Source organism: Pyrgilauda ruficollis, unplaced genomic scaffold (genome assembly GCF_017590135.1).
Source record: "Pyrgilauda ruficollis isolate IOZ18807 unplaced genomic scaffold, ASM1759013v1 scaffold9, whole genome shotgun sequence".
Lineage (NCBI taxonomy): Eukaryota > Metazoa > Chordata > Aves > Passeriformes > Passeridae > Pyrgilauda > Pyrgilauda ruficollis.
The window spans coordinates 72381-85563 of NW_024531043.1; the positions used below are offsets into that span (position 1 = coordinate 72381).

The 13183-nt window shown below is 60.4% G+C and overlaps 1 protein-coding gene across 4 annotated transcripts in view; it reads left to right on the forward strand.

The window, feature by feature from the left end:
* Window positions 1-2951: 2951 nt before the first annotated feature.
* Window positions 2952-13183, forward strand: part of SMTN (smoothelin) — a 22148-nt gene continuing 11916 nt past the window's right edge. For 2 of the 4 annotated variants that reach the window (XM_041489141.1, XM_041489144.1), the window contains exons 1-9: window positions 2952-3172; window positions 8012-8172; window positions 8415-8508; window positions 8617-8695; window positions 8789-9072; window positions 10546-10648; window positions 10831-11048; window positions 11175-11238; window positions 12443-12541. In XM_041489141.1, coding sequence (XP_041345075.1) covers window positions 3122-3172; window positions 8012-8172; window positions 8415-8508; window positions 8617-8695; window positions 8789-9072; window positions 10546-10648; window positions 10831-11048; window positions 11175-11238; window positions 12443-12541 — 1153 coding nt within the window. In that variant the 5' untranslated portion in view covers window positions 2952-3121. The remainder of the gene's footprint in view (window positions 3173-8011; window positions 8173-8414; window positions 8509-8616; window positions 8696-8788; window positions 9073-10545; window positions 10649-10830; window positions 11049-11174; window positions 11239-12442; window positions 12542-13183) is intronic. The other 2 variants (XM_041489143.1, XM_041489142.1) reach the window with 2 other exon arrangements.

The window sequence follows — 13183 nt, forward strand, 5'->3', positions numbered from 1 at the left end:
CCCCCCCCCCTCTCCCCTCCCACCCTGCTTAGCTCATCCTGCTGCTTTGGTCAGCTAGGAGTGGATGCCTGGCCCAAACATCCACCTGGGTTGACAGGTCTCCCCTCCCTGGCTTCCTCTGGGACTGAGGCCAGCCAGGTCAAGCCAATTTGTGATTTTGGGAGCAGTCACAAAATATTGGGTGTGTGGACAGTGGGATGGACAAAGGTCTGTGCGTATCAGAAGTTCCCAAGAGAGGAGGTATGAAACCAGGAAAGCTTCAGGAGGAGGAAGAAGAGATGGATTCCAGGACCCTCCTCTGCCCACTGCAGCCTGTGTAGCCCTGCACTGCCTGGGGGTCTGTGCTGCCAGAACAGCAGGGTAATGCTGGCCCCACACTGTGCTCCTGTGCCCAGAGGAAGGGCTATGCTCCAAATGAAATTGAATTGAATTGAATTGAATTGAATTGATTGAATTCTCCCTGCCTGGCTCTACAGTCACATCCCTACCTTTGTCTGCATTTTCCCATCCCTGAATCAGGCAGGTGGCCAGACCAGTTCCAGACACGTGCTTGCACAATAAAATTCCATCACTGCTATTTAACATTATGTTTAGCATCCCCAAAGGGAACCCAAAGGATTCTTGCCCCTCCTCCCTTTGTGGCACTTATCCCCTGGCAGAGGGAGCCCCCAGGTCTCTGCCCCCTGGTGCAGGTTCATCCCCTCTACTGGGTAATATGACCACCTTTGTCAGCACAGAACACACAACAGCATGCTGTGATTGCTGCAAACTGGTGAGATCACTCCCTCACCTGCCCTGCACCAATGCACAGGGCAGCCTCCCCACAGCCCTCCCAGAGCCAGGCCTGGAGCTGGAGCCCTGGGCTCTCCAAGGGGTTTGTAAATATCTCCTTGCTCCACTTCATGGAATAAGGAGGTCTGCTTGGAGTCTGTGCTTGGCTGGCTGCATGTCCACCTCACCCCCGGGGAGCCCTGCATATGCTGTGGAAGCTGGTGCATACGCTGTGTGGTGGGTGTGATCCTGGGTATGTGGCAGTGGGTCAGTGAGGATGTGACAGGATCACTACCTGGGGGGATGGAACAAGAAGTGGTGCAAACCTGTAGGAGCACAGGCAGGATAAGTGCCGCTGCACATGCTGAGAGCTGTGCACCCAAGCCTACTTTATCCACAAAGCTCAGCATGCTTCTGCTTCCAGGTGCTCCATATGGGAAGACCACGCACAGATCCATCTGAAAATGCCAACATGCACAGGGAAGGGACGTTCCTATCCATGCTGCCAGCCACACATCAGTATCCATTGCCCTGCCCAGTGCTGCTGCTGGCAGAGGGGCTGGGGAACAAACCTGATGTAACTTCAACAACTTAAGGTTGGCAGTAGGATCCCCCCCATACTGCAAGGGCAGAAGAGCTGCTATCAGCTGTGCTGCCTGAAGGCCAGGAGCTGGGTATGTGGCAGGGCCTGCTCCCACGTGACAGCAGAGCTGCAAGTGATGCAGACCCCTGAGTGTGCGGGTGCCTGGTCCCTGAGGGGCTGTGTGACAGCAGAGATGGAGGGCACGGCAGACCCCAGGCCCCTGTGTGGCAGCTCTGTGACAGATATGGCAGGGATCATCCAGCAAGTGAAGATGATGATGCTGCTGAGATTGGCAGAGGGTGATACGTTAGATGGCACAGTGATTGGAGGGGTTGGCTTTAGTATAGTTGCTTGGGCAGGGGCTGTCGTGCTCCAGTGGAGCCCAGTGCTGCTCAGGCCTGGAGACTGGAGAGCTGCTGAGGAATCTAGGGCAGCAGAGGGCTCTGGAATGCCAGTGCAGCTGGAGACCCACCCTGGCAAACAGTCCTGAAGTCAGACATCTGAACCAACACTCCCAGCATGGAAACTGCTGGACCTCCTAGGCACCTCTACCACACCCCACATTTCTGGCCTACCATGGTGGGTTCTTCCCTGTGTCAGATGATGCCATGGTCCTGCTCCATCCCACCCACCTTCCCAGATCGCTGGGAACTCCCAGAAAAGCAGTGAACTTAATCTCTATAACCTTCTCTGGAGAAGCCCCTTGGTCTCTGGGTTGCTGGACAAGGCAGGTAGCAGCATCTCTCCCCCTCACCTACGAGCTGGAGGCAGATGGCAGCTGCCTGCTTTGCAGAGCCCACAGCACCTCTGGGTTATGTCAGGTACTTAGTCCTCTCCAGAGAATACTTCTGGCCTTTGCCCAGAAACAGGATTGAGCCCCAATATGTTTGTCCTCTACAGAGCAGGGCTGCAGTTCAACTGCAGTAAGGAGCTTGGGGTCTCCAGGGAAACCTCTCGACAGTGAGACACCAGGGCTTGGCTGTCCCGGCACTGCCTTCTAGGACCTGGAACAGGATGTAAGGACAAGGGCACCACAAGCAGCTTCTGAGTTGGAGCAAGCAATAGGACCATGTGGGGGGCACAACACATCCTCAGGGAGCCCTCGCAAGTTTTTGGGGGTGCCCTGGGCATTAATCCTGCAGCGGTGTCAGGAAGCATCTCAAACAGCTCCCCAGACCATGCAGGGGCATCCCACAGTGTGATCCCACGGGCCCGATGGGGAGGGCCTCTAGGCAGGAGGTGCTGGTGGCCCCGCATCCCGCAAGCCGAGGAGCGCAGCAGCTCCTGCGGGCGGGGAGTCCCCACGGCCCGGCTGGGCTCGGGGACACTCTGCGGGCAGCGATACGCCCTGGGGTGCAACCCCAAAGGGGCCAGGCCCGAGTTCCGCCACACGGCACCGGCGTGGGGTCCGGGACGTGAGTGAGTCCGGAGCGGCACGGCACGGCACGACTGCTGGTGCACGGTGCCGGGACAGGGCTGGGCACCGGGATACAGGACCCGCAGGTCCGGCGGGGCGGCGCCGGGCCGAGGTGGCGGCGGCGGGACGAGGCGGGGCGATGGGAAGCGGCAGGGCGGTGGGAAGCGGTGGCTCTGCTATTGGCGCTGTTGGGAGCACGAACGGGAGCGGAGCGGAGCCGGAGAAGGGGGGGAGCCGGGCGGGGCGGGAACGCAGCCGAACGCAGCGCAGGGCCGCGCCGCCCCGGCCGCGCTTTGTTGTCTCGGCCTCCACCGAGTCCCGGCCGCAGCAGTGCGGCCCCAACGGGCAGAATGTCTCAGGAGAGTCTCCTCGGGATGGACGAGGGAGCGCTGCGGAAGCTGGTGAGTCCCCAGACTGCTGCGGTCTCGGGGTACGGTGCGCGCCCGCTGCGGTTCCGGGGGTGGATCGTGCCCGGAGGTGTCTCGGCTCCTTGAACCCCCCCGGACCGGGGGCTGCTGTCCCAGGCGTGGGCAGAATGGGACCGGGTGGGCCTCGGGTCTGTTGCTCGGCCGAGGGATTCCAGAGCCATGTCTGGGAGCGGATGTAGCGCTGGAGACCTAGCGCTGGTCCCAGGCGGCAGCACCTGGAGGGACCCGCGCTGGGCCGGGTTGGGCTCTGGGCCGGGGTGAGCTCCAGACGAGCTCTGGTGATTCCGAAGGCTCTGACCCCGCTGCTCTGGCCACTTTTGGCCCTTTTCTCGAAACCTCGCCTGGCCGTACTGCCTGTCCCGGCTCCATCTTCTCGGCCGGCGGATCCCGGGGAATCGTTCCCCGATGCTGGCACAGTTCCCCGCTCTCCCCTTGCGGGCTCCCGCGCTGCCGGGGGCTGGCACAGTGCCAGGCGCACTTCCCGGGCTCTGCCTGAATGGCTTTGCATCCCATCCCCTCCTGCGCGGCGGCTTCTGGGGCACCGGCCGGAGCAGTCCCAGAAGCGAGAGCTGCAGTCGTGCGCTGCCGCGGCCGGTGGGCTCTGGAGGACGAGGGTCTCCGTGTCCCGAAGACGGGACTAGGATACTCAACCGGGTCTGGTGTCCCGGGAAGTCCCTACAAATGCCCGGCTTTGGGCAACCCCAGGGACCCCTGGCCCGGGGCTAGGGCTCTGCTGGCTGCCCCGGGGATTAAGCCGGGGTAGCCCGGGCCAGCGGGGAATAGTCACAGCAGGAAGCTGAGTCAGCAGGGAAGGCAGGTCTGCTGGGACAGGAAAGAGTCGGGATGCCGGCGGGAAGTGAGGGCTGTGCAGTGGGTCCGCACGAGGGCTCCCCCGGCTGAGCTTTCTGTCCTACAGCCCTCAGCCAGCTCTGAGCGACACGCAGACCTGCCCGTGGTTCGAGCTTAGGAGCCCACTTGCTTCTCGTGGGGTGATGTCAGGGCCAATGGACCATCCATCCAGAGGCATGGGCATGGGTGGTCAGTATCTTCCCATCTTGCCAGTGCTCCAGCTCTGCCATGTCCCAGCCGAGGTCTCTGATCTGAGATGGAGTCCCAGGAGCAGTGGGTTCCTGGTGTCTGGGCAGCCCAGGGAGGTGGATCTCATCCTGCAGCAAGCACTGCTTCTATGGCTGCTTTTTCTTTGACATGCTGAGGCTTTGCCTCCCCAGAGCACTGTGCTTGTGACCCACATTTCCCTGTGCTGTGTGGCACAAGCTTGGGAAAGCCTCATCTGAGCTGACATGAGGCAGGGAAGGAATTATTTTTCTTCTGGTTAGGTTTTTGGCTCCACTCAGCTGGAAGAGGATTAGTCCATATAAGGGAAAACTGCCTCTCCCACTGCTTCCTCCCTTTTTCTCTGCTCTCCCCAGCCCTCCACTCTGCCTTGCTTCTCCTCATTTCTCTCAAGTGACACCTAGGCAGCAGCATCTAATGTCCCCAGGGAAACTGAAAGAAGGAGGCTGGGGGACTTGAGGAGGTCCCTGCAGCCTCCTCACTCCTGTGCTGGCTGGGCTGGGAGCTGCCAGGAAGCTTTTGCCCTGCAACTCCTGCCATAGGCATCCATATTCCCTCCCCAGCTACCCACTGGTATCGCAGTCCCAGGGAGGCCAGTTGTGATGAACCAATGGTGCAGCGTAAAGGTGACCAAGGGCTTGGAGAAGCTGGAGGAGAGAGCTGTGGGGGATGGGGTGGGTGCTACTGCAGTGTGGCTCTTAGGTGGATGTCCAGAAGCAAGAGATTGTTTGAGTGCTCACAGCTGTACTGAGCTCCAGGCTGAGGTCTGCCAGCTTTGGGCTGGGGAATGCTTCCCTCTCCCAGCCCCTCCACCTCTTAGTCTGGTTAACTAAGGAGGATGTAAATACCTTTGGAGACAGAGGCAGGGTAGGCCTGAGCTAGGAAAGTTGCTGCCATGAGATCCCCTTGTTCTTATACCCAGTAGCCTTTGGCAAATCTTCAATGGCCCTGAAAAGCACTGCATCCCTGCCGCATCCCTGTCATCCAGCGTCCTTCCTGCTTTCCTCTGCCGGGCGGGCAGCCATGCTCCCCATGCCTCTCTCCAAAGGTGACAATGAAGCTTTGGGCTGTAGGAGGTGCTCAGTGTGCCAGGCTCATCTGATGTCCCAAAGCGGTTTCCCTGTGGCCAGGCTCCAGCCTCCAAATTGCTGCGTGCTGCAGCACTCCAAAGAGCCGGATGGATGCCAAGCTAATTGCAGCCCTCCTGGAGGAGCTGCCCACTGCACTGGGGCTCTGAGCGCTGCTGTGTTTGGCACCAGTGGGGAAGTAGCCTATGGGTGCTGTGTCAGTGCTCTCCACAAAGGCACTCTGTGTGCTGAGGAGGGTGTTTGCTTGGAACCATTAATTTGCTGGCAGCTGGGCAGGGCCCATGGGGCCCCGGCATGTGCTGATCCCTGAGCCTTCCTGTGCTGGCAGGGTTGGGCCCCTTGGTCCTTCGCAGCTGTTGTGGTTTCCGTCATGCTTTCCTGTGCTACTGGCTACGGAGCTTCCAAAGCTGCGCGTTTGCCTCATCCCAGCTCGCTACTGACGTGGGCTTGGAATAAGGCATTTTCTCCTGCCCTGCCATTTCTCCTGTGGGGAGAAGCCTTCCAGGACCTGAGTGCATGTCAGGTCCCAGCTGAAGCCTCCTGGGTAGGACAGACCCCAGAGGTGGTAGATGGGTGCCACACAGCACACGCTGGTGCCAGCATGTTTCCTGCACCAGGGTCTGCAGGGCTGGTATCCCATTGTGTCCTCCTTTCCTGGCACTCATGACTTTTACAGCTGCTGTGCACATGCCCCTTCTCCTCTCTCCCCCCACCTTCCCCACTGCCCCAGCTGCTGGGGCCAAGCCACTCACTGCCAGCAGCTTATTTAGGGAAGGGCCAAGGCCTTGGCCACCCAATGTGCAGTTGAGGACTGTTTTCCTGTCCTCAAAACCTTTGGATGGCTGCAGGGAGAGCTGTCCTTACCGAAAAGCTCTGCCTCCAGCCCCTCATTTTGAGCTGAACCAAATTCCACCACTTCCCAGTCCATCGATGCTGCACTGTTTGCAGGGAGCCAGGCTTCCTGGCTGGCTGCCATTGCTGCTGGACCATGCCTTTGTCCTGGTGGTAGTTGTCCCCACTGTAGTGGCATCCTTGGCATGCCGGCAGCCATCTAGGGCAGATGGGAAAAGAGAAGTCCATGAGGATGGAGGGGCTGGTTTTCTCTCCAACACTCTCCACTGCTCTGGCAGTGCCGTGGCTCCTGCTCTTCCCAGCTGCTTCCCTGGCCTTGTGGTGGCAGAGGCGCCTGCTCTGGATAAAAGCCCAGAGTGGGCTGCAGGCCTCAGGTTTAGCCAGGATGCTGGAAGGGATGGTGCTGCCTGCTGGCACGGTAGGGGCTGCTGGGGTGGGAAGTAAAGAGCACCCTGGCTCCAGGCAGCTCCCCCAGAGGTTATGTGTATTTTTAGAGTTTGCACGCCCTAGGATTGGTAGTCCTGGCCACCGGTATCTTCCCAGCTGGGGAAGGATAATGGTCCCTATTGGGCTTTGTGGCTGTCAAGTGTTGGAGGACAGCAGTTTTGGCTGCTGCTGGGGTGGCACATGGCATCTCTGCCTGCTCTGTTCTTGCTGGCTTCCCTAAGATTGGAATACCCTGCCATATCACCAAACTCCAAGCAGACAAGGCAAAGGGCGATAGCTTCTCCAGAGAGATAGCTTCTCTGCAGGGAAGGGACTGATGTGCTTGTGCTGATGGCTTCTCCCAGCACGATGGGGCTTGATGCTGCCAGCAGCTGCTGTTGGTCACTGGGTTTATTTTTAACGAGCTCCATGGGAAATCACCTCCCAGGTTCCTGATGTCAGGGCAGTGTTGATGTCCTACAGCAGGACAGTGTGAGGATAGTGGGACCATGCCTGCCCTGACCAGCCTTTCACTGCAGATCTGGCTGTCTTCTGCCCCTTGAACATCAGGAGGTGTGTTCATAGCACTCTGGAAAAACTGGAGCTGGTAGTGGGGCTGGGCTGTGACCTGATCTGGAAGAGGGAGAGCAGCTCTGCATGTGCATGCCAGGTGCTGGCCTTGGGTGGGCTGAGGAGCACCTGAAGTGCCTGTGACATGTTCATGAGGGCATTTGTGGGGGAGTTGTGGCCGTGCTTCTCACACGTGAAGGGTTGGACTTGGATTTAGGACAGATCCCACTCATGGATTTGGTTCCAAGAGCCACCTGCCATCTGCTAGCAGTGAATGAGGATGGGGAGGGCTGCAGGGTGGACAAGATGACTCCTTGGTGGGATGCTGAGATCTTTTCAACCAGCACCTCCTGGTGAACATGGGATGAGAAAAGAATGGGCTCTCCTGTCCCTTCGCTGCTGGAGGGGCTGGCGTGGGTAGGAGGACTCATTCTAGAGCTGGTGGTACTGGGAGGGGCAGAGCTGCAGGGCACCAACCCTTGCAGGCAGCAGGACCACTGGTGGGTGTTCATTTCCCATGCTTGTCTCTTTGACCTTTACATGCCCGGAGGTCTCGTTGCCACCATGACAGCCCCTCCTCACTATGGCTGGTTCCAGCATCCTGTCCCAGGGGGGCCATGCGTACTTCCTGCAGGGCCTGGCAGTGCCAGGCAGCATGCACTGGGCACGTGGGTGCCACACACAGACAGCGCCTTTGTCCAGAGTGTGAGCAACTCATGGCAGTGTGGGAGAGGGCGGCACCAGAGCCGAGATGGGGACTCAGTGGCCAGAGCCAGTGCAGAGCCCTGCCCTGTGCACCCAGCTGGAGGCCACACTGGACCTGGCTGAGCGGCGCCGCATCCGCTCGGCTATCCGGGAGCTACAGCGGCAGGAGTTGGAGCGGGACGAGGAGACATTGGCATCCAAGCGCTTCCGCCCAGAACGCAGCAGCCATCGACAGGACAACAAGGAGAATTGGCCACAGTGAGTCCTGTTGTGAGCTGGGGTCATTCCCTGCCTCTGCCCTGGGAGATGGGGGCTACAGTACCTGGCCCCACTGTGGCTGGGATAGATTTGAGTGAACATGAGGGTGGGAGCAGCATGGCACAGAGCAGCTTGGCACATGGTGGGGCCTGTTGCCTGGATCTGCCAGCTACCCACTGGAGGACTGTGCTCACAAGCGCCCGTGACCGCTCCCAAATGGCCACCCCTTCCACCCTGCTCAGGTCCCGGCACCTGGAAGAGGAGCAGCAGGCAGCCCTGGCTGCGTTGTCTGAGCAGCTCGAAGCCATCACCAGCGTGGAGGAACTGACAAAACTGGTAAGTGACTGTGTGCTGGGGCAGACTGTTTGCTGGGATGGAACTTGTGCTGGGGCTGACCAAAGGTCACCCTGTGCTGGGGCTTTCCTGGGTCCTTCCCTCTTGCAGCTGCGGTCAGCGGGTGAGTATGAGGAACGCAAGCTGATCCGAGCTGCCATCCGTAAGCTGCGGGCTGAGGAGATTGAAGGTGAGGCACCATTCCCATGTTCTGAGGGGGAAGCCCTGGAAAGTGTGAGATGTGGGTAGCTCCTTCCTGAACACAATTTTTGCTCCCACCCAGCTGCGACCCTGGCTGGGAATGTGCAGAGCAGCCGAAGGGATGGCAGCAAGCCCCCCACTGTGCCTGGGGAAATAAAAATTTTCCAGAGGGACAATGCTGAAACACCAGCCCTTACTGCGAGTGAAGAAAGCTGTGGTGAGGGTAGCACCAAGCCTCCAGGCACAGACAAGAGCGGGGAGAGCAGCCAGCAGGACGATGCAGAGCCAGCACTGGCTGGGCCAGAGGAGAGTGGATACGGGGAGGCTGTGAAGCAGACCCCTGCCCAGCAGCCCAAAGGCTCAGCGGTGAGTGTGTAGAGCACTGCAGGGGGTGGGACTGTTCAAGATTTCACCTTTTACTGGGATTCCTGTGCCAGCTTGTCTGGAGCAAAGAGACCTGGGCAAGCTGTGGTTGCCTGCCCGAAGGGGTTGAGACAGGTGGGGCTGGGGTCTTTGGGGACAGGGCAAACACAGCTGGGCTGTGCCAGTGTGGCCCCAGCAGTGGTGAGCTGGGGCTGGGTCTTCAGGCCAGGGTTCCCCTTGGGCTTCTCCCAAGGATGCTACCTGGTGGGGATCTGGGAGCCCCTTGGTGCGTGTGGTGCACCCATCTCTGCTCCAGTCCTTGGGGATGGGGCTCTTTGGTGGCAACAGCTATTCATCTCTCCTGCAGCAGTTCCCCTGCGTGGGTAGAAACCTCGATTCCCTGTCCCCCTTCTCATGATGGCTGTTCCTGCCAGCCTTCGAGGGGCCAGGGCTCATTCTGGACTGAAGCTGCTGGGAGCTTTCTGGATGGGGGAGGGATAAACTGGTGGGCAGAGCTGCAAGGAATAAGCACAAACTAGGGTTTTCAGTGCAGCAGGGATGACACTGCAGAGACTCTGTAGTGGTAGGAGATCTCTGCACCCAACCCTGTGGGGTTGCCCTTTGAGGGTGGGGGTGAGAAGAGGAGAAGCAATGGGTGTCCCCGCAGCCAGGTAAGAAGGCGTGGGTTCTCCCATTTGCCTCTATCCAGCCCTGCTTCTTCCTCCACCTGCCCCAGGGCTGTAGCAAGAGACTGCCAAAGGGATGTAGAATTGTGCCACCTTTCAGCACTGTCTGCCTCCTCATCTGGATGTGCTGGCATGCTGTCCCCAAGCCCTGGCTGGGCTGGGACATCACTGAGCAGCTGAGAGGGCTGTTCTGCTGGCTGATTTTGATCCGGCCATTTCCATTCTTGAGTTTGGGGCCTGGCTCTCCTGTGCCCCCTCAGGGTATGGGCCCCCCTTCATCTCCCCCTGCCCTAGAGTCATGGTGCTGCTAGAGGCACTGGCACAGCCAGGACTGGCACCTTGTTCCCTAGCTGACACCAGAACACCCTAGCCCTGCTCAGACTTATGTCAGAGACAGATCCGTCACCTGTGTATGGTCCCATGTTCGGAATATTGCATCATTTGCCAAGCAGAGCTGCAGGTGCTATGGACAGGGACGGGGTGATGTAAAACTGGATGTTCCCTGCATCACAGAGTCCTGGAGTGCCTGGGCTGGAGGCATGGGGCAGGTTTGGGGTCCCCCTTCACTAGACATTGTCTCTCTCCCTGCCCACAGGATGCAGCAGGGTGTAGGGACACTTGTCCCCCTGTGAGCCTCTTGTTGTGACCCCTGTGCAGGGACTGGCTTGTCAATTCCCAGCAGCATGCAGGCAGGGACCTGGATAGCATGGGAAGAGTCCACAGCCTGTGCGTCCCTGGCTGGAATGGGCCCAGTGGGAGACTGGAGCGGGGCTGGTTCTACTCCCCCCAGGCCTGCAAGCAAGAGGATGTGGTGGAGCAGGAGCATGTCCCAGCTGGGATGCAGGAGCTGTGCAGCCAGCAAGCGAGAGACCCCCAGAAACCTGGTGCTCAGGGTGAGTCCCCACAAATGTCCATGGCAAAATCCTGTCTGGGCTGTGTACCTGGGGCCAGAGCTGTGCCTGGCCAGCTGCAGCACGATGGAGGGCATGCTGTCTCACAGTGGTGGGCAGGGAGCCTGGAGGGGCTGCAGGATGCATTTGCAGGCTACCTGAGCAGAGTCTCTTCTCACCCACAGCTGTGGTTTCAGGGACCCTCATGCTCCTGGAGCTGCAGCCAGCCCCAGAGACCCATCCAGAGCCTGAGGATGGTGGTGAGGACCTGCAGCAGGGTCAGCCCCAGGCAGCCTGGAAGGAAGGGAACCTGGACAGCCCTGCCAGCGCCCCAGAGCCCAGTGTGGTGCAAAGCCCCAGAGGGGAACAACTCATCCCGGGCCAGCCCAGTGCTGGCAGTCAGGTACAAAACTGGTGGCAGCTGCCGCTGCCCTCCTTGCCCAGGGCTGGCAGTCTGTGGGTGAAGCCAGCTTGATGGGGGGACTGCATGTAACCCCCACCTGAGTGCTCTGCCCCTCTACTCCCACAGCTTCATGTTGGGGTACACTGCCAGGTGCTGGGGCCAGGTGGGAGACACGAGAGGCCATCAGTGGGTAAGTGTAGCCTTGAGGGGGGTGACATGAGAGCTGTGGCCCCCTGCCAGCTGGGCAGTGCCACCCCAAGGCCCGCCTGCTCCCCTGTCCTGCAGCATGTACATACATACCGGGCAGCCCTGGGGACATGACTCCGGCCCATGTGTGCTGGGCCAGGATTGTGAGTGCCGGACACAGCCAGGCCAGAGGCCGCCCCTAGCTGGAGGCCAATTGCTGCCTAGCCAAGTGGTGGCAATGCCCACCTCAGCCAGGGGAACTGGGTGCCAGGCGAGCTGTTTACTGGGGCTCCCACTCTGGCCGGGTTACTGCAGGGCCATGAAAGGGAATCGGTGCCAGTAGCAAACCCTGGCCTTTTGCATTCTTTGTCCCAATAAGGCTGGGAGCTGTGCACAGCTGGCTCTGACCACCCCCACCCTGGGCCCAGCACCCTGCAGGGCCTCCCCCCACAGCCCTGAGGGATTCCAATGTCCAGCAGTTGCCCTCTTCCTACTGCTGGGAAAACCATCCCCATGGCTGTGCCAAGAGGAAGTGGGGAAAAACCAAAAAGCAGCTCTCTGCTTCCAGGGTCAGGGGTGCTCCCCTGACTGGCAGAGGTTGCTGTCCTTCCGAGGAGTCCCTGGAGGCTGCTGGCTCCTGGGAAGGAAGAAGCCCTGGGAAGATGCTAGGGGTGACAGGTTGCAGCAAGGCACAGCCCTGGGGTAGAGGCAAGTGTGCAGGATCCGACCCCCCCTCCCACCCCTTGCCTCACAGGGGGCTCAACCTGGATTCTGAGGAGAAGCTGAGCCCCCTCCCTCCATGGGCATCAATGACTCCAGCCCAAGGGCAGAGCTCTGCCTGCACCTTTGAAGGCTGAGCCACCTGGACCCTTCAACGTCTCTCCAGAGGCAATGGTATGCCAGGGCTTGGTGAGGACAGGGGTGATCCCAACCTTTCAACACAGATCCCAGGGACCCCCACTGCACTGCTGGGCTCAGAGCCTACCCTCTGCTGTGTGGTTTTGCATTGCAGGACAGAGCCCATGCCTGGCGTGCAGGGCAGCCCACAAGTGCTGATGGATTTTGGCACTAAGCTTTGGGGAGTGTGGAGCGATGGGGAGGGAGACTGCACGGTGCTGTGCTGGGGTGAGGGGATGCCAGCAGCACCTGTGCCGTGCTCACCCTCTGCCCCCTTTATTCATTCCTTCCCTGGCCTGTCTCTTTCCAAGCATCAGTGCCCACCCAGGAGGTCATGGGAACCCCGGCTCGCCTGAATACTCACCGGTGGGAGCTGGTGCCCTCCTCCCTCTGCCTGGCTGGCCCCACGGGTAAGATCCTATTGGTGGCTGCCTCCATTCTCTGCTTCCCGGTGGCCGAATGTCCCCGGTGGCCGAATGTCCCCGGTGGAGCCTGGGCAGGTGTAGAGCTCTGCAGTGCCAGGATGCCGCAAGATGCTGCTGGCTGCCCACCTGCCCTTTTGCTTCCTGCCCAGAATCCCTCCCTCCTCCCCCCTATCCATGTGCACAAGCATCCGGCACCAGTGGGGGGAGGGAGCAGAGGCTTTGAGGGGCTGCAGCTACCCTGGGAAATGCTGGCTGTATCATGGGATCTCTGGGGGACAGCAGTACCTCCCGTGAGCACGTGAGGGATCGCATGCGTGGTCAGGCGCTCCGGGAGCATTGTGCGTCCTGTGGGCAACCTAGAGGGGCTGCATGCACGGTGTGGCATCCCGGGGCGGGGCCAGCATGCATGGCAGGGGGCACCCCAGGACGGGGGGCAGCGTGTATCGCAGGGGGCACCGCAGGGCGCTGCGTGCACGGTGCGGGGCGAAGCCCCGGCGGGGACACGCGCGGGCGGCTGCAGTCCGGTGACCCCGCGCCCGTCCCCGCAGCGCCGCGCCCCGCGGGACCCCCGCCTTCCCCCGCCGCCGGCTCGGTGCGGGAGCGCGCGCAGCGGTTCGGGCCGGCGGG